This window comes from Panthera uncia, chromosome B4 (assembly GCF_023721935.1).
Source record: "Panthera uncia isolate 11264 chromosome B4, Puncia_PCG_1.0, whole genome shotgun sequence".
Taxonomy (NCBI): Eukaryota; Metazoa; Chordata; class Mammalia; order Carnivora; family Felidae; genus Panthera; species Panthera uncia.
Window position 1 is genome coordinate 29774763 of NC_064809.1, and position 20811 is coordinate 29795573.

Genomic DNA, 20811 nt, shown 5'->3' on the forward strand with positions numbered 1-20811 from the left:
GAGCTGCAAATTTCTTAATGCCTGGCTTAGAATTTATCAAAACATCACTTCCATACCATTTTATTCATCAAAGCAGGCAGATAGCTTGCCCAAACTCAAAAGTAGGGGACAGCAATCCCAACTGTCAATTGTAGAAATGTCTAAGAAATTGTGACCATCTTTAGTTTATCATATCCATGCCTTCCTATAACTTGATACATATCTTGTGGTATTTGGATGTAAAAAGGTCACACTTTTGGATCTCCTAAGTTTCTAATATGGTATTTATGAGAACCTCAGTAGGTTTTCTTTCCTTTATTAGAGTGCCTCTGAGTGAGTGATTTTAAATGTAACCCTCAGTGTTGAACCCAAGACTGACAATGTTCCTAGAAATGAAATTACTAGGGATCATATTCACCTCTGAGTGGCTTTACCTTGGCTATAATTCAAGTCCATCTTTGCTGCATCCATATCTCTTCAAAATTAAAGAAACAGAGATAATGATCAGAGTGAGAAACAATAGCCAGAGGGCTAGGAAGAAGACCAGAAGAGTGCAATGCACAGAAACTAAGGCTGAGTGTTGAATAGGTGAAAGTGGTCTACCATGTCACAGAGAGGATGGTAAGATAAAGAATGAAAGCTTGCACTGGATATGGAGACAGGAAGATGAGCTTCAAGAAGCGTTTTGACACGAGGATGGGTATAGCAGCCTGAAGGTCATGGATTAAGGAGTGAATAGGTGATTGATTAAGTGAAAACAATGTGAGTGGACAACTCTTTCAATGGATCTTGTTATGAAGATAAAGAGACAGATGATAGGAAGAAAAGGATGAGATTGAGTGACAGTTGAATTTTGAGTTAAATATAGGATAAGCTTGAATCTGTTCTAATGTTAGTAAAAAGATGCCAATAATAAGTGGCTAAAGTATAGGGGTCAAAAGGGATAATTGATGAATAACAAAGTCTCCTGAGAAGCAATGAGAGATTTGATGCAGAGCAGAGGTAGAGAAATTAGCCCTAGGCTAGGATTAACATTATGGGAGTGATGAAGAGGTGGGTAAATTCTCTTCTTCTATTCAATCAAGAAGCAAAAAGTAAAAAGTATATGCCCATGCAGCTAAGTTTTAGGTAGGGTAGCAAAGAATGAAGGGAATTTCCGTAAAATGGATTCCATTTTATGAGCTTAGTTCCCTGTGAAAAGTATAAGAAGGTATTCCAGGGTAGAATATTTGAGGATAGATGAGGTTTGAAATAACCACTGTGGGGAATAAGACAGAGAGAGATAGAAAGATTACTGGGCAGCTTTAAGTCTAATTGAGGTCATAAATCATCATCACGAATCTGAGAGGTTTGTGATATAAGGAAACATAGAAGTTAAACAGTTAAGTTGATTTCAAGTTGGAGTTTTATGGGGCATTTGTAACGGAAGAACAATAGATCAAGGAAACTGAGAATTTTGGCAAGAGAGTCATTGAAACAATGGTGCAAAAAAATCTAGGTTTGAAGGATATAACATTGAGATAAAGTGGTTGAATGGAATAAATTAGAGCAATTATAGATGCTTGGGTGAGGTCAAAGATCCAGGGTAGTGAAAGTAAAGATTTAGGGCAGCCAGAGAGTAAGATGTAGGAAGTTAAGCTTTCAGAGGTGTTAGGGCTCTGAGTGATGGCAGAATGCATACAGCAATCACCTGAAGTGAAGGGGTGGTAAAAAGCTATTGATTCTAAAGGACTCAGAGCTTCAAGGTTTGGTTGCTAAAGTAGCTGTACAAATGAAATCATATAAAATGCTGACAGAATTAGAGTGTTGATGAAGACCTGGTGATGAAGTTTTGGGGGAATGGTGAGGTTCGTGAGGTCCAAAGCCAATGACCAAGAAAGAATTCTTAAAGACATCTTTGGTGCAAAAAGGTGATTTTATTAAAGCATGGGGACAGGACCCCTGGGTGGCACTGGGGTTGTGGGGGGTGACTGTTTTATGGAGTCAGGGGACATAAAGTCAAGAGGGAGTTTCCAAAGAGACGTTCACATGCTAAAGATGACTTACTGGAAGCCTAGCTATTGTCAAGTTAAGGTTGTTTTTCCCTCTGGCAAAGTATTAACATTAAGACAGTATGGGGGGGGGGGGGGGGTGGTGCTGGGTGGCTCAGCTATGCCTCAGACTTGGGCTCAGGTGGTGATCTCATGGTTTGTGAGTTCAAGTCCCATATCAGGCTCTGTGCTGACAGCTCAGAGCCTGAAGCCTGCTTCAGATTTTTGTCTCCCTCTCGCTCTCTCTTTCTGCACCCACCCCCCCCACTCACGCTCTGTATCTCCCTCTCTCTCTCAAAAATAAATAAACATTAAAAAAGGAAAAAAAAAGATAGTAGGGAGTTCCTGGACTTTAGGCTATGATGGGATTGCCTTTTTCTGGTAAACTGGTGAAGACTCTTATCAGTTTAACTTTTTTTTTTGTCTTTTCCTGTTTTGGGGTAGCCTGGAGTGTCCAAGGAATATCATACATGTCCCACCTGGGGAGGGAGGGTGTACTAACTTGTGCTTTTCTCCTCAGCTTGCCTCCTACTCCCTCATCACTGGGACAAGATCCCCAAGTATATGATTGAGACCCTGTCTGGGGAGTGGATAACTTCAACTGCAGAAAGAGCAGATGGAAACTGGCATAGATGAGGCATGCACTTACTTTCACGGAGCAGGAGAGAGGACCAGCATGGTGCTGGACATGGCATTGGGTCTCCAGAAGGATGAGGACTCCATCTTCCAAGACCATGGTCCATGGAATGAGGGCCAATGAGCACCATCCTTTTAAGGGGGCCACAGGCAACAGGAATCCTTATGGATAAACCAGGTATTTTTGTCACAAAGAGAAGTTCTTCCTGATACTGCTGTCTGCTCTTTGCTATCATGGGGAATAGATGGGCATTTGCTGAGACAATAAGCTGTTTCCAGATATGTGCTTGTGACAGCTCACCTGACCAAGGGGAAGAATGACCACATCAATCCCTCTCCAAGCCCCTTCCCCCTTCAGAAGATTGCAAGGAGCTCCCCAGATACTAGAGCCTGGAGATTGTTCATTCAGACAGGGCTGCATTCAGGGGAATGGTATCCTTGCCTGGACAACCAACAGCTTCTCCCATGTACTGTTCTCATTCTTTGCTAAAGCATCATGACATTAATTGTGATGGGCTAGTGCAGAACAAAGACTTCATACATAGATGGACATTCACATCATGAAAGACCATTGACTCACTGTCATTGTCAGTGTCAAAAATTAATTTTGATCCTGAAACAGAAAAATGAGGCAAATACTGAGTCATCCCATGTTCTGCTAATAGCTTCAATGGGGCAAACTAACCAGAGCATGTTAGCAGTGGTTGTGACAAGTTCATACGCAGGTGATGTGGTTTCTGCAAAAACAGAGTGAACCTCTCTTGAAATTAACATGTGCATTTGAATGCCATGCATTTTATAGGTTTGTTTCTACTTCATTTGCATATTTTTTCTTTTCTTTTTTTTGAAGCTATAAGTATATTAGTGTTTGTACATAGTTAAGTAACACTATAATTCAATACTAGCATATCTACACATTATTCTATTTTGAAAAAGAGTGATACAAAGAAAGCCAAATGACACAGAAGTCTCAGCTGAAGTTCAATGACAGTGATTGTAGTAGGCCAAGCTTTGCAGTTCCTCTACATTTGCTTACAAGGCTTGAAGATGAGATCATAGGTCTTTAGAGTCTTTGCTCCAAAATGCCTGGGAAAGAAGAGCTCAGTTTTGCAAACATTGTCTGTGTTGCTTTAGCTTACTAAAGAAGTGGGTGGGGGAAGGAGGGAAGAGATACTTCCATTTATGTCTAGGGGTACCCTAGGGAACATGTGTATGGAATTACAACTGTCTCTTACAAGCACTTTCAGTTTGCTATGCCTGCAATTCAAGGATTGCAGAATGCAAGATACCCTATACTATCAAGATGGCCTCAACTCAAAGTGCTTGGAAATGCCACTTGTAATCTTAAAACAAAACCCACCTTCCCTCTTCAAGAACAGTCAGCAGTTTAATTATGCTAAGTACTTTTCACCCCAGGAGGCTTAAGGTTGCTGTATTAAGCAACAGAACAGCATTCTTTTGAGGCTTAAGGCTATACATTTAGAAAGCTGGTAAGTGTCTCACATCAGAAAGCCTCAAGTCTTTTAGATAATTTCCAAGGATTGCATTTTACAAACTCACCTTCCAATTCAAGCCAAGAGATGCCAGAACACCCTAGCTTTTTATAAGTGATCCTTGGCCTTGCAAAGTTTTCCTAGATAAATATGGATGGAGACTTTTAAAACCAACAAAGACAAACATTTGGTTGCACATGTAAATGCAATTATTCAAGCTGTAAATTAAATTCAATTACGGACAGAGAGTAGTATCTTAAGCCTCATGCTAATTATACTTGTGAGTTTCAACTCATTAAACTCGGATAATGCTCAGAAAGAAGGAATCTGGCGGCAGCAAGTCATGCATCCCCCCAGCTTGTCCCCTCTGTGGCTTTCATCACTGTAGTTGGGCATGTTGGCAAAACCAATTCACATCCAAAGAGTCTAAGAAAAAGTAGAGACATCCAGGGTGTGACAACGGACAGTGTAGCCAAGAATAGACAGCTAATGTGCACCCTACAAAGCTATTGAAAAAATGTTGCTTTGGGGGCACAAAAAAGCAGATGAGGGCTTCCAAGAAAAATGCTAGCACTGGGAGGTGATGAATCTTTCCTCACATCTGACCATCCCCGCCCCCAGGACAAGAGTCCAAAGCCAGACAGATTCCATTCCTCCTCTCCTTGGAGGGGGCAATTCAACTCTTAGCTGGGCTCTCCTCAGGAAACAGCGCTGACTCAGCCACAGTGGGAAGTGTGTTCAGCCCTCCTGTTTGGTAACTGGGACCTTGTCACCCCTTCAACGTTTCTCCTCTTTTTTGCTGTTTACTCTCACCCCAACTTTGACCCCTTGGTGACCGAGATATCTGATAAGAGCATTCACAGGAAGAGGATGACAGTATGCTAACCCAGCCAGGAATGTTTGCATTTTTTAAAAGCCTCATGGGGAGCACAACTTCAGCACAGAGAACAAATTGCTGATGTTGAAATTTCAAGTATTAATCAAGGAGATGTGTGGAGAGAGGAAGCCTTTCCTACAACCTTCAAATCACATTCAGTGGGTCATTCCTGACAACAGACCAGCCCTGATCACAGGGATTGGATTGTTCAAGTGATGTTGATGGAGTGGCTTCTGAAAACCAGGCATTCTATTAGGTTCCTGCTCTGGAGACGATCTTATAAGAGAAAGACGGGCATGTAAGTCTTGAAGAGAAGACATGGCTGAGAATCCAAATTCACTTTTATCCAATGGATGTTGTCATATCCTTATATGTCTGAGAAAAATCTCAGAGATTCTTCATGGTGTTTTGAAGACTTGGCACTGTGTCACCGTATCTGTTATGTATTGCCACATAACAAACCACCCCAAAACATAGTAGCTTAAAACAACAACCACTTATCTGGCTCATTATTCTACTAAGCAGTTCTTTTATGGGCCCCAGTGGTCTCTGCTGGGTTTGCTCATGTGTCTGTGCTCACTTGGTAAGCTGGCAGGAAGCTGGCTAGTACCAATGGTCTTCCTCACATGGTTGACAGTTGGCTGGATATTGACTGGGGCAACAGGGTGACTGGGCCACGTGCCTCTCATCATCCATCAGGCTAGCTTGGGCTCTTTAGCATGGCAGGAGCAGGGTTCCAAGAATAGCTTGAGGGCAAGCCCAATGTGGGGGAAAAAAAAAACTCTTTTCAAATTTCTGCTTGTGTCAGATTTGTTGCTGTCCCATTGGCTCCAGCAAATTACACAGCCCGGCCTGACTCATGGTCAGAGGGGTCTAGTCAAAGATCCAGATACTTGTGCATTTCTGCTCCTTAAACTGACATAATTCTCAGAAGGAAGGAATCTGGCAGCAGCAAAAGGGACCGTTACTGGAAAATCAACCCAAAGTACATATTATATATATAAGGTTTTAAGCAAAGAAATAAAAACTAAAACTTCTGCCTTTTAAATCAGGGTTTTACAGACATTTGAATTCTAGGGACTAACAGTATTTAAAAACAAATAGGAAGATGGGAGTGAAACATAAGATTGTTGAGATTTTTAATTCTGCTGGCTAGAAATACTAAATAACCACCTACCATCCCCATTATTTTGATAAAAGAAAGGACATTTTAATACCAAAGTAGGAGCAAGACATAATTTTAGAATACACTAGTTCTCTAAATAGAATAAATTAGGTTTTATGAAAAGCTATCTACATTGCCTTCATTTTTCTCATTTCACTGAAGATCAATGGAAACCTCAATTAGAATGGCTCTCGTTAGGTGACTGACATGTAGGAGCCACTGGGCTAGAGAAAGATAATAGGCAGGCAGGGTCTACTGATGAGTCGTCATTAAGAGTGTACTAAGTGTGCAGGCTAGCCCTGCCTCATGTGCCATCAGGGGTGTGACAAGGGTAAGACAGCAATTTTCCTCAAAACGCTGCAGTCCAGCCTGCAAGTAAAGAATTACTTGAATTAACATAAATGGTCAAAAATTTGGAAACAGAAATTCTGAGTGCAGAAAAGAATTATAAAAATAGCAGATGAGGCCAGACTATGACTGTGGTACCAGCCATAACAGAGAAGGCAAGAGAGAAGAACCATCATGCTAATTCATTTAATGCTAAATTCCTTAATCCCAATTCAAATGAAGGCTTCCTCCAATCACCTGGAAGACTATTTTCTGAGGTATCTCCAGTATTCTAACTTGTCAGTTTAGATTGCAGATCTCCAGGGCAGAAATATGTCTACTTCTAAACCAGAAAGAGCAGTGGCCTGGGTTGCACTGCTGTCCTCCAAACAAGCGTCATTTTTGCATATTTGGATTTGCTGATCACGTTGAAATGGAGAATGAGGAACTAGAGCTTCCAAATTCATTGCTTTTCAAGATTCTTCAAATCTTTCTGCAGAAGTGATGCCAGTTGAGATGGCACATGCTTGCAAGAAACTCACCATTCATCCTCTTTTTAAGATCCATAGATATTTTTTCTAGTGATCCCAAGAGTAGGTGAGCCCAGAGTGGTTTTGCCTAAATTGGGGAGGTATTTTCCTAATTTCTTGTTTGCATTTCTGCTACTCAGCACAGCAGATTTGGGGTAGGGGAGGGCTCTTCCTTGAACATCAGCCCACCAGAAGCTGAAGAGCAACCACTGCTAAATTTTGGCCACTAAATTGTTACTCAGTGTCATCCTGCATTCAAATAAGATGCCTTCTGTAGGAAACCACCTTTTGGGAGAAATCTAATTTTAGAAGGACTATAATGCAAAAACATTCAGTGCATAATAAAACTTCAGATCCCATTATTTTCTTCCTTTCCATAAATATCATTTTTTTTCAAACCTTGTCTCTTAATCCAAACAAGGCACAACAGCTAACCTCCTTTACTATATCTAAACAAATGGATCTTTGCTACTCAGAATGCTTTTGATTGTAGCACCATGGATTTTAGAAAGATCTAGCAAGTTTCAAAGCATGTCTCCTTCATTCTCATCGCTGACAGAAAAAATATGTCCATTTGAGCTGTGATGATCTAGTCAAGTTCACCACTTTTTAGACTAGAAAACTCGGATTCGAACATCTAATGTGAAAATTAGAATCCAGGTCTTTGAAATATCAACACATTATTCTTTGAAATTTCCTCTTGATACTAGGCTCTGCCTGAGGAAGAAGTCCTGGCAGAAATTAAATGATGTATTTCCACTTATTCTGTAAGCCTCAGAAAACACTCTCAGAACCAGAGCCATATTCCTCCTCCATAAACTATGCATCTTGTTCACCTCTCCTAGTCCATTCACCCAGAAGCAACTTGTCTCCACAATCACGAATGAACAAAACCTGACTCCTGGCAGCACTATTTCAATTCATGAACTCAGGATTTTATGAGGAAGAGTCATGAATTTAAACAACATGTTACCTCAGTAATTTGAAAACCTAATTAAAGGGATTACCTTTTCAAAGTACTGTGCTCTAAGTTGCCCAGTATGTCTGTCACTCTTATGAGTCATGTGGCCCACCTGTCTAGCTCTGTTAAACCACCACCATATACCATTTTCAGATAAGCAGAGAATACTCACTGCTAGAGGTTTGCATTAAACATCAAAAGATCATTTAGTCCCTGTTAGCCTTTAGCAGGAATACCATAGACACTAACAGATGGCCTTTGTTACTCTTCAGAGTGACTAACTTTCTGTAGAGGTCACCATGATCAGAAGGTATAAAAACAGTCTCTTCTCACGTGATTACCGACCTTCTCCCTCCACTGGTCTCCTATGGTACTCAAATCACACTTCAGTTTTAACACTTAGAAAACTTTGCCTGAGCATATTTTTTTAGGAGGATATTGGATGAGAATCCAAATTTCTCCTTACCTACAATTTTCATAACAGTGACCAAATAAAATGGTTACTTTCAATTCTGGAATGAGTGTTCAGTTTTCCCACATCTGTCTATAATTATTATATCAAAACTTGGACATGTGGACTTTCCATAGATCAGTGGAACCCAAGGGCTTCATAGGGCATGATGGTGCATTGAAAGAGAGTGATACTGTGAGTTGCTTTTTAACACTTGTAAGAAACATTAACCATTGCTTCCTGTGAGTCCATTGCCACTCTCTATCTTGTGTCAGATCTGGCAATGGTTCAAGGGAACTTCAGTTTCCACTTGTGGGGATTTGCCTATCAGTTTAAAACCTAGAGTAAAGACTCTCCTTTGAAACAAATCCAAATTCACTGCGTTTTGAAATAGAGCAACTTTTACTACATATTTGCCTTTAAAAACACATTTGCTGATCTGTTGGTCACATGGTTCATCTGCAATGGCATTTGTGGATCTTCTGTATAATTGGCAAAGATCGAGGAAAAAGAATGATTTCTCCCGCACTATTAGGTCCCTGCCAGGTTGACAGCTGTCTCCTGTTTCCTTTGACCACTCTTGCTCCCAACATTACCTGTAGCAGATAGGTAAAACAAGGGGTCACAGACATTTCACCTCTTAGTTAAGTGTCCTATTGGCCATTGTAAACAGATACCTCAAATTGTACTGAGTCTAGAAGTCCAGAGATAGTTTCTTGGTGTTTTAGGAGATCAGTCAGATGATACAAATTAAGTCACAGCTAGGACAGTGCTGGGTCAGAATGTGACTTGGACATATGTGATGGGGAAAATGTTAAAGAAGGGGAAGCATGGAACTAAGCCTTCAGTAAAGAAATACAGAATGTGTAAAGGCATGGGCTGTGTGGTAAATGAAGATGGGATGGATGGAATGGATATGAAGAATTTTCAAAAAAAAAAAAAAAGAAGGAAAATACAATTAGGTTAAAGGAACAGGGCTTTGGGAGAGGTTCTGTATGTGATCCTATGTTTCTTATGAAACATAGTAGAAAAGTAGAAGAAAGTAGAAAAAAGAATTTATTGAATAAGTGAAACTAGGCAAACACATTTTTGTCAGCAAAAAAAAAAAAAAATACATGCCTCAGTCAGCAGGACACTCAGAGTCTCAGGAATAGTAAAGAGGAAGAAACCATAGAGTTTTGACATCTTTGTAAAGAGGAACTGGAGTGGGGTTTAGTAGGAAATTTGTAGAGCAGGCACAAAATAAATCACCAGGAAGAATGTGAGTAGCGGACCATAAGGATGCACTGAGTCTTTATGCCAGAAAGCATTTTGGCCTGTTACCTATCTAGTGGTCCTTGGGGACATGTTTACCACCACCATAAATAAACCAAGTCTTTGAAGACTCTCATTGACTCAGCTGTCTGCTTGATAGGTCCTCTGAGTGAAGGACAACAAAGCTCATGTCCAGGAAGCTTCCAGAGTTGGCCAAGTTGATGAAGAACCAGAAGAGGCAGGCTCCTCCCTCACTTACTGTTTTTCATCCCTCTCCCTTCATATAGAGGCTTTGGGGCTTGCATTCCATGAGAGGGCATCAGTAACATGTCTCATCCTTATTTGTTTGTTTGTTTTAATTGAAGTATAGTAGACATACAACAATATATTAGTTACAGTTGTACAATACAGTGATTTGACAAGTTTGTACATTGTGAAATGCTTACTACATTAAGTATAGTTACAATTTGTAGAAAGGACAAGTGTTGGTGAGGATGTGGAGAACAGGAAACTCATGCACCGTTGGTGGAAATGTAATTGGTGCAGCCATTACAGAAAAGAGTATGGATGTTCCTCAAAAAATTAAAAATTAAAAATAGAAATACCATATAATCCAGTAATTCCACTCTTAGTATTTACCCAAGGAAAATCAAAACACTAATTCAAAATGTCATATGCACCTCTATGTTTATTGCAGCGTTATTTACAATAGCCAATATATAGAAACAACCTAAATGATGTCCATCAATAGATGAATATATAAATGGGATATTACTCAACCTTAAAAGAGAGTGTAATCTTGCCATTCATGACAACATGAATGGCCTAGAAGGTATTATGCTAAATGAAATAAGTCAGATGGGAAAAAACAAATACCATATGATTTCACTGATCCGTGCAATCTGAAAAAACAAGACGGGTGCCTGCGTGGCTCAGTTGGTTAAGAGTCCAACTTCAGCTCAGGTCATGATCTCTTGGTTTGTGAATCTGAGCCCCACGTCGGGCTCTGTGCTGACAGCTCAGAGCCTGGAGCCTGCTTTGGATTCTGTGTCTCCCTCTCTGTCTGCCGCTCCCCCCACTTATGCTCTCTGTCTCTGTCTCTCAAAAATGAATAAAAAAATTTTTAAAAATTAAAAAACAAGACAAAAAAATTAAACAGAAGCAGACTCATAAATACAGAGAACAAGGTAGTGATTGCCAGAGGGAAAGAGTGTCAGGGGTGGTGATAGGTGAAAAAGGTGATGGGGATTAAGAGGTACAAATTTTCATTCTTGGTTTTTGAACCAAAAGACCCACCTTTCTCCCAAACTGAGTAAAAGAATGAAATAACAAACCCAGTCATACCAAGGAATAAATGACTGACAAGTGATTTAATTCTCAGATGTGTTTCTGACATCATAAGGATCTTTTAGTATGCCAATCACATTCTTGGCTAGCATGGATCTGTGTTTGAGGCCACAAACCTGTCTGAGCAGTTACATCTTCAGGTACCTGCAATTGTTAAGCCAGGAGATGAAGAAGTTAACTGGTCCCAGACCTGCTGGTTAATGTGACTGATTATGGCCCTGTCTTTGGGCTTCACAGTGGCCACACTTTTACCTGAAGAATGCCATCCCTGGGGCACCTGGGTGGCTCAGTCGGTTAAGCATCTGACTTCGACTCAGGTCATGATCTCACAGTTCGAGCCCCGCGTCCGGCTCTGTGCTGACAGCTCAGAGTCTGGAGCCCACTTCGGATTCTGTGTCTCCCTCTCTCTGACCCTCCCCCATTCATGCTCTTTCTCTATCTCAAAAATAAATAAAAATTTTAAAAAAAATTAAAAAAAAAAAAAGAATGCCATCCCCTTTTCTGGGATGTGAATTTTCAAGCTATGTCTTTCTCCCCTTTTTTGTTTCTCTTAAGGCAAATGCCTGCCCTTAGTATGGTAGAAAAAGTTTTCATAGGTGGGACTTTCTAAAGCTTAGAACGGTTGCATGTAAAATAATCTCTTCTAAGTCCTGCATTGGTGCCTGCCATACCCTCATTAAAGTTGCCCACTGGGCAGTTATTTTAGCTTCAGAAGACACTACCAGGGGTACATATGTCACTCAGGAGGCATAAATACTGATCTGTTCACAACTATTATCTATTCATGCTCATCTTAGGTGCTCACATCAGTTGGCAAAACTGAGGGAAGAATATTCGTCATAATTTCTAATGTTTTGGGGGTATCACTTAGTTTACACACATTTTCTTAGACATTATTTTAGCTGATCTTCACAATAACCCAGGAGATAAGCAAATACAGTTTCTCCTTGCTTATGAGAAACCTAACCCTTAAAAGAGTAATAAAGTCAGTATGTGGGAGCCAGGTTTGGCACCTGGGTCTCCTGACTCAGTATGCCCTTTACACACATGTCACGTACAGCCAAGTGTATATGGATGTGGATGTGGAAAGACATAGAAAGGAGTAAAGGAGTCTGTGGGGGAAGAGAAAAAGACCAGATGGGGCACTGAAGAAGAGGTGGGGGTAGGAAGGAGGAATCCTGGGTGCTGAATCTGCAGGTGGTAGGAGGGCAGAGGGGCAAGGGGGAGCTATTCAGAGATGAGGGAAGGAGTAGTGACCAACATTAGGAGCCTCAGTCACTGAGAGAATTTGGGGAAAACATGCATATTTGGGCTTGAAAGAATGTGGTGTAGGACACAGTATACTGAACTGGGGATAAGAGAGCTCAGGCTGGCCTGGTTGTGCCATGAACAAGCCTGGGCACATGACTAACCCCTCTGGCCTCGGTGTCTTCAGGTATAAAACAAAGGACTTCACTCAGATCATCTCTAAGTTCCTGGGAGGTCACAATATCTGTGACTTTGGTGCAGGTACATACATGACATGAGCATGAAGGAGCGGGTGCTGAGAGTGGCGTAGGGCTAACACGGGCCTCAAGCAGATCTTCCCAGTTACTCATCTCATGGTTTGTGTTCAGCCAGCCTGGACAGGACTAACCTCTGGTCTGTGGGATCTAGGGACAAGATCCCAGTGACAGTACTTGAATGATATTGGCAATAGCAAGTGATACTTTCACCGAATGGGGATTCAATTTAAACCATTTTCTCAAAGTGAAGTGTCTTTATTGTCTTATTCCAGATGCTTCAAGGAATAGGACAAGGGTAAAGGGAATTCTGAGAATATGAGTTAGGAGTGGTCCCAAAGCCCCGGAGAATTTGTCTTTCTGGGCTGTGGTGTGGGGCAGAGACATTTCAACATTCATGCAGCCTTCCATCAGCCACCTTTGACCAACACTAAAAGCCCGTTACCAAGAAGGGAGTGAGAATAATTTCTCTCCTATTAGTACTTCCTCCTTCCCAAATGTGATGCTAGCCACTGGGAGTTGTAATTGCAGATATCACCAAGGACTATGGATATAAATTTCACAAAGGGCAAGACCTTCCATTATGAGTGGGAAGATGGCTTTAATTAAAAAAAAAAAATCAATATATTGTTTCCAATCATTAGAATCCCATGTCTGTAGGAAAAATCAATCCTTTTCATATTAAAATGCTTACATTCACACTCAGATGTTATATTACACATGAGTCATTGAAGGAGGTCAGGAGGCGGTCTGCCTGAGGCCCAGAATGAGTCCCAGCCATGTCCATACTAAAATCGTAGGTGTTTGTGAGAGTCTGTCTTCAGGAAACCTGTGAGCTAAGAAATTCTACACAATACCACAGAGATTTGAAATTCTGTGCAGTAGAGAGGGTGCCTCATCTTGACACATTCTCTCCTCATTCTTCCAAATCCTCAAATGAAAGCAAAAATAAAAGGAAAAGCTAAAATCGCATCTTAAAGAGTGGGAGCATCTCCATTTTGCAGTGATTTCTCTCACTCCTCCTCCTCCATGTTGGCAGATTTTTACCACAGGGTTCAACCAACAGGCACCAGGGGATTCTAATGTTAACAAAGGGCTCCATTTTTAAAAGATAATTTATCTATTCATGCAAGAAAATGCTTTTGATTTTAATCAGCGGCAAGGGTTTGGTTCTCTCCTCTCGTTTCCTGAGAAGTAGGAGCAAATGGAGACAGGGCGGATCTCCTGGAGAACGTCACATATTACTGAAATAGACTCTTGACAGCATTAAATTCCCAGAGGTGCTATTCCATTCCCCACACAACATAATAGTAATGATCTTATGGAGAAATTTTGCCTTTATGGAAACTGTTTATTTCTAAGAACATTCTAATGTCAGGCTAAGTGTGAAGCTTCCCTAATAAAGAAGTAAAGGAAAACAAGGGTCCTAATTAAAAACATTGTTTAAGAAGACACTTGTGAGAGAAAAGAAAATCCCACTTTACATGGAAAACTTAATCATGTATATTGCTAGAACGTATTGCAGAGTATTCACGCCAATTTCCCAGACCCCGTTCCTTGTCACTATTTATACTCTTCAAGCCCAATCCTTCTGGGCCCAGTTTCCCTCCTGTCCAGTTCAGCAGTTACTCCCTTTGAAGTCAGTGTGAAACTGATGCCCAAAGGGGAGCTATATGCCCCAGGGATATCTAACCTACTGGTTTCTTTTTCTCATTTCACTGGGTTTGGAAAATGATGGAACAGTCTTTCTGTCTGTCAAGTGCTGCCCAGTTTGATTTCCTATCTGTGGAAACAGAGCAGACGTGCCTGCATGCTACCTAGGCACTCATCAGTGAGGGCAATGAAAATGCTTTTATTAGCATTCTAGGAAATCAAGGGGCTGGTTTCAAAAGCTCATATATTTGCCACTTTTTGAATTTTTTCCTGCGTAAGGGAACTGGAGTCTACCCAAATTATTCATTGCTGATGACAGGAGCATGGACTCAGCCTGGTTGGATTCGAATAAAAGCATAGTTCCGTTCCTTGACTTTGGGAAGTGACTCTACCTCCCTCTGCCTCATTCTACAACTTGGGGACAATCCTAATACCTATCGGGGAAGGGTTTTTATTTATTTATTTATTTTTGTATTAAGTCATCAGATTCATGCAAAAAGCCTTTATCAGATAGATACTATCATTTCCCCCACGTTACAAAGGGGGAAAATGAGGTTCAGAGAGGTAACTCAGTTGCCTAACACAAAGGGTTTTGTGTTAATTCCATGGCTCATAGTACAGTGCCATATACGGAAGAAGAGTATAATGCATGTTAACTATTATCATAATTGTTTTAGATCATCCCAGTGATATTTTCAAATAGCGAACAGAAAGGTGCCAAAAAAGAATGCTGGAAGTCCCAACAACTAGGGGGCAAAGAGAAGAAGAGAGAAGAAAGTGATCAGTAATAAGGACACAAACACCAGCATTTATGGTTTAATGTGCACCAGGCACTATTCTAAGTGCTTCACATGTTTTAAGCCAGTTCATCTCCATTAGACTTTGAGGTAGGGAAGCATCTTATCCACCACTTATAGAGGAGAAGACTGAGACAGAGAGGTTTGGGAAATTTCCCGAGGTCACACTGCTGGTTGGTGGCACAGACCTCCTGGTCTGGTTCTGGAGCCCATCTCCTTAAGCATCACACTCAGCCACTGTCTAAAGGGGATTGATAGGCAGAGCTAAAAAGTTAGCAGAAGAACAAGAGACACCATCATGAGACTCAGGAGGGCCTGAGTTGTTGGTAGTGTTAAATTACCTTATACAGGTCGTGGTCCTGGTGGGAAAGAGATGACACCCCTGAAATTGGGAAATTTGAGGAAAGTTTAATAAAGAGACTATTTACAAAGGTATGGGCAAGTATAGAGAACCCAAAAGTACTAATGGAATATTCACTGGCAGGTAAGAGCAGAGAGTAGGGTCAGTACCTCTAAGGTCTAGACAGCTGAGCAGAGAGAGTGGATCCTGGGACTCTGAGAAAAATAGAGAGGGTGGGAGGGAGAGAGAGAGAGAGAGAGAGAGAGAGAGAGAATGAACAAGAGAGCACTGCTATTTGGAGAAGATACCCTAAGAAGAGCTGTGACTTCTGTCAAGGGCAGCAGCCCACTGCAGTCCTGTCCCTTAGAAAGAAGTGGGATATATACACCCAGCTGTGACTCTTCTATAATTTTCTGGGGCTTTCCACTGGTCAAACCCAACTAGCAGCCAAAGTACAAGGGAACCCATTGAAACAACTGGTAGAGTTCAGCTTCCCAGCATACAGAGTAGGGCGTGTTAGCAGGAGAGGAGATTTAGAGAAGTGCACGGATGATAGCCAGCAGTGACTCAGAAAAGTTATGCAAAATAGGGGCCAAAAGTTTATGAATGGGTTTAGCAATTCAAACACTACTGGTTATTTTGTTAGAACATTTTTCAGTGGAGACATGGGGTGTGCAAGAAACCCAAGGGCAGTGAGTTGAATAGTAAATGGAAAGTAACACAGTGCAGGCAGTAAACAGAGACTATTTTCAAGGCTGGTGGCTGTGCAGGGAAAGAGAGAGAGATTGGGGGAGGAGTAAAGGGGAGCGAGGGGGAGTAATGGAGGGAGAGAGAAGTGACAGTTGGAATACAGATGATGGAGCAAGGTCCTCAGGAAGCTGAAGGAGTTGCTAGTGAAATGGTAAGGAAGAAGGGAAAGAGAAAAGGATTTATATGGATGCAGATAAATGTGTTCTCTCAGGGTACAGGAAATAGATGTTGTTGTCATTAATTATTTCCCTATATGAGACTGGAAGTGAAGTCATCTCCTGAGATTGGCGGGGAAGGCATTATGGAAAGCATAAGAGTGGAGGGTAGTGCTTGAAGGAACCTTACAAGAAACGGGAGAAGGAATTAATCACAATCAAACAGAAGGATTACCTGGCTCAGGTAGGAGAAGATAGAATTGCAGAAACATGGATTTGCTGCTGTCTTTTTCCTCCAGGGAATCTCTTAGGCCTGGATGTAGGATAGGAGAAGGCAGAAAGTTGGCTTGGCATTTTCTCAGTCTGGAAAAACAGGATAAGGACAAACGTATTGAGGGTGTTGGTGAGAAGTAGCATGAAGCATAAATACTGGATTCTAGACTGAATAGGGAAGGAAAAGGCCAGGGGCTGATTAGAGAAAACAGCTACAGTGACCTGGAAAGCTTGGGGGATGGAAGTGTGCATTTGACCAGCATATGGTTGGGAGGGAGAGAGGTGGAAGGACAGAAGGTCATGATCAGAAAGCGGGATGAGAGGATTTGTAATTTGAAGTGATGATAACTTCTTAGGTATGGCCGTGAGTTAATCATCACGTTTATTTTACTCTGTTTTCCACGGCTTATCAATGCTTATAAATGAAGATTGTGTGAAAAATGTCAGCCAGCTCAAGAGTGAGGAAGGCATAGCATGATCTTCTCCAGGCACTGGGCCCGCACTGTTTAGAGATGCCCCAACTGGGAGCATGGAGGATTTCACTGTGGCTGAGGGCGGCGGTCACCGCTGGCAGCAGAAGGACAGCTAGACAAGAGGCAGACAGAACAGTGGGGGAGCATAGACGCACTGCGAGCAAGCGTTTGGGAGACATTGGTTCAGCTGGAACACCTTTAAGACGATGGCATTTCGACCAGAGGCTGTGCACTTAGGGCAACCCACGGAACGTGCCCGCGGAGAAGGCGACACCGCACCACAAGCTCCAGAAAAGCAGAGGCTGCAGAGGGTCAGGCAAGGCAAGAACCGGCCCTGGCGCAACGCCCTGTGCGCATGTGCGTGGGCTGCTGACTCCCGGCAGGAGGATTGCACTTGGAAGCCGGGCCTGAGTGTTCTCGGAAGCTGTGTAACAAATTCAATCTGGATTTTCATTCTATGAGAGAGAGAGAGAGAGAGAGAGAGAGAGAGAGAGAGAGAGAGAGAACTTTTTTCATGACACATAGGGTAGAATTTGACCGTGTCTCAACTCCAAACTTGCAAAGAAGAATTTATTCCGGAGTATTTGAGATGTCACCACTTATTTTAAGATTTCTTTTGAGGGGTTAGTGGGGAAAATAATCAAAACATTTCTTTAATTAGAAGAAGCCTACAATAAAGAAGGGGGGATCAAGATTTAATTGCTGTATTTTTTTGTTTAGCAAAATGTGTACCCAATTAAATGCAGTTGAGCAGTTCTGGGAAGAAATTAATAAACAGGGGGTGGGGGAGAAGATGAGGAAGCAGAGGGAAGAGACTGTTCCCAAGCTGAGATTTTGTTTGCCAAGTTTCAACAAAGAGCAAAGCTTAGCTCCGAAGGAGAAGCCCTTGAGAGATGGGGTTTAGAATAGTAGTACAAACAGAAACCCCAAATGAGGCAAGTTGGGGAGACATTTCTCTAATGCAGTTCATCCTCAACAGGTGCTGGCAACATCTGTAATGAGACTATCCATGATAAAAAGCTTCTCATACCTTAATCCACATTATATTACATTCACAAACACATTGCCATCCTCTTCCATCCTCCTCCCCCTGAGATGCAGGAATAAATAATGTACTATTAAAATCACATCTCTGCTTTCTGCCTAAGAACATTAAAAGTGAGAAGAAGAAAAAATAGAGTCCACCATCCCATTATCCCCAGGGGAATGCAACTGGTAAACCTGAAGATATATTCAGGATGATCCAATAGAAGAAACCCTCATATAGCCAGCCACACCAGTCTATTAAAAAACCTAAAGATTATACATTGAGTGGATCCTATGATAGATACAAATAAATGAGGAATCTTAATTTAATTCAAATATTACTACCGTAATACAAATGCCCATGTTTGGAAAATGGAATCAATTTCTTTCTGAGAGCCACACAAAATCAGAGCCTTCATTCATTCATTTATCCATTCATTCATTCATTTGTCCTACAACAAATATGTATTAACCATTTACTGTGTGCAAGACACAGAAGTACAGGAATTCAAAATCTAGAAAAAGTTGAGGAAGCCCTGTGTATCACTTAAGTTTTATGGTCTCTGAAAAAAAGGTGGCTAGTAAAAGAGATATTTTTCTACCTTCCCGCCTTAATTTACCTTCCTTTACTATGGGCTTACTGTAAAATTCAGTTAACCAGTTTACAATGTATCTGAAGGTAGAGCTTTATAGCCTGGCACATAGGTGCTTTTCATAAAAATAGTTTGAGATGATTAAATTCCACAGTGTTGTTCCTTTTGGTCTAAAGAAGATATGCATGCTTTGGCTTCCTTACCTATACGTTGCCTTTGATCCGTTCATTCATGCATTCATCAAATGTATATTCCTCATCTACAGAGCAGCAGAATATTCTTGGTGCTGGCAATACAAACATGAATAAGATTGAGTCTTTCCTTTAAAGGAGCTTATCATAAGTGGGATGCAAGAAGATAGACACATCTCTGCAAAAATCTTACAGGTTCTGGGATAGCACAGTGAGACCTAAGAGACAAAAGACAGTGGGAAGGTCAAGAAAGTTTCCAGAAATGCTTCATCAAGTTCATGGCTTCTGCCTGAATTTGAATGATAAGTAGACATGGGGGATGAATAAGAAGAAAGTCATTTTAGGTGAAGGGAACAGCCTGGCATGCTCGTGGAAAGGTAAACATCTGTTCAGCCAAGTAAATGGGTCCAGATTGGGTGGTGGAGGACTGGAAAAGTGGGGGACAAGAAAACCCATTGGGTGATAATATTGGGAGGTGGGTGTACGTGGAAGGAGGTAATCCTTGTTCAGTGGTAGTTCCTTTCTGTTGCAATATCTAGAGATTCCTTTACTCATGACATAAATCAAATCTATCTTCTTAAAGATTTTTTAAAAATTAATATAGATTTATAAAGAAATATGGAGGATGTGAGAGAGAAGATTATTCTGAGATTATTAAAGTGGTTCTACAGTTTACTGATTGGAACACTTTGAGAAATTGCTGAAATAAAAAAACTATAGTTTCAAAACAATTGACCTAACAATTTTGTTTGGCACAATAGAGGTGTTTGTTTTTTTGTTTTTGTTTTTGTTTTTTTTTTAACCAAACCAACATGAAGTTTTTAAAAATTAGGGGTTGATTGCCCCATAAGAGGTCATATAGAAAATATTTATTGAATATAGAGATATAGGAGGTCAGTAAATGTACACAAAAGAATAAACAGAATTATATAAATCTCATAGATCTCTGTGAGAATGTACATACTATGTATATATGCATATTCATTAATCTATTATTTTACTCACTGGTCTCATTTTAAGACTAATAATGCTACCTAAACTGACAAAACAGGCAAGCTTTATAACTCAGTCCCAATTTACAGAAAAAACAACAACAACAAAATCAGATCAAGTGTGAGTCAAGCAAAGCTCTGTTTACATATTATGCACAGAAAGAGTACTGGAAATCCCTATACCCAGAATATAGACACACACATTTAATGATACAACTACATATTAGCATCATTCTGCGTGTTTTTCTATCCAAATGCACTTGAAACATTTAGTCTGAGTCTATGCCACAATCGTGCATTTCATTGGAGTGCCATGGATGGTAACTCAGATTTGAACTGCCATTTTGTTTCACTATGGCTTCCTATGTGAGTCTCTGCTAGGGAAGAGTCAGAAAAAGTGTTTCAGACCAATGTCTCCAGACCATGAGGTATGTACTTTTTTGCATTTACATCTTTTAAATGTCCCTTTTGCCATTTTCAAATATGCAATTTCTGTGCTACCAGCTACACTGTGAACTCTGAGCATGGTATCTGGATTAGGTCTCAGAATGTACCAGGCCTATGACAGTCACTAAATGACCAGCTGACTTTTGATCAGGTCTGAAGGCTAAAACTTTATGCTTGGTGAATTGAAGACAAAGGATAACCTGATAGCATTTCAGTTGAACTGAAATTGTTGTGTATCACAGACTTCCAAAAGTACTAAGCAACTTCATCTAGAAGATCAATTTGCTGAGGTGACCTGAGAGAATGTTTTGTAGTTAATTCAGTTGAGCAGACCTACTGGTGGGCAGTGCTGATCAAAATCAGATACACCACAGGATGGAAACTCTTTATCAGAAAGGTGGAAAACTAGAGATACCTGTCTCAAAACTTCCCAAACAATAATGGAATTTGCTTAGTACTAGCAACATCTCTGGAATCATTTGTATTAGAGTCACCTGGGTGTTGATTTAAAAAAAAAAAAGACAAAATTCTAAGTTCAAGCATATACTGCCCCCAATAGACTCTCTGGA

General features: G+C 40.9%; 1 protein-coding gene across 5 annotated transcripts in view; it reads right to left on the bottom strand.

Moving 5' to 3' along the window:
- Positions 1-8850: 8850 nt before the first annotated feature.
- LOC125918689 (uncharacterized) overlaps positions 8851-20811 on the bottom strand; it is a 35104-nt gene continuing 23143 nt past the window's right edge. The window contains exons 2-7 of one of the 5 annotated variants that reach the window (XM_049624809.1): positions 18816-18898; positions 18024-18083; positions 17149-17448; positions 16483-16610; positions 15344-15384; positions 8851-9045 (exon numbers count right to left, since the gene is read on the bottom strand). In XM_049624809.1, the coding sequence (XP_049480766.1) occupies positions 8905-9045; positions 15344-15384; positions 16483-16610; positions 17149-17447 (609 nt within the window). In that variant the 5' untranslated portion in view covers position 17448; positions 18024-18083; positions 18816-18898 and the 3' untranslated portion in view covers positions 8851-8904. Of the gene's footprint in view, positions 9046-15008; positions 15244-15343; positions 15385-16482; positions 16611-17148; positions 17449-18023; positions 18084-18815; positions 18899-18996; positions 19022-20811 lie in introns of those variants that run through there. The other 4 variants (XM_049624808.1, XM_049624807.1, XM_049624810.1 and 1 more) reach the window with 4 other exon arrangements.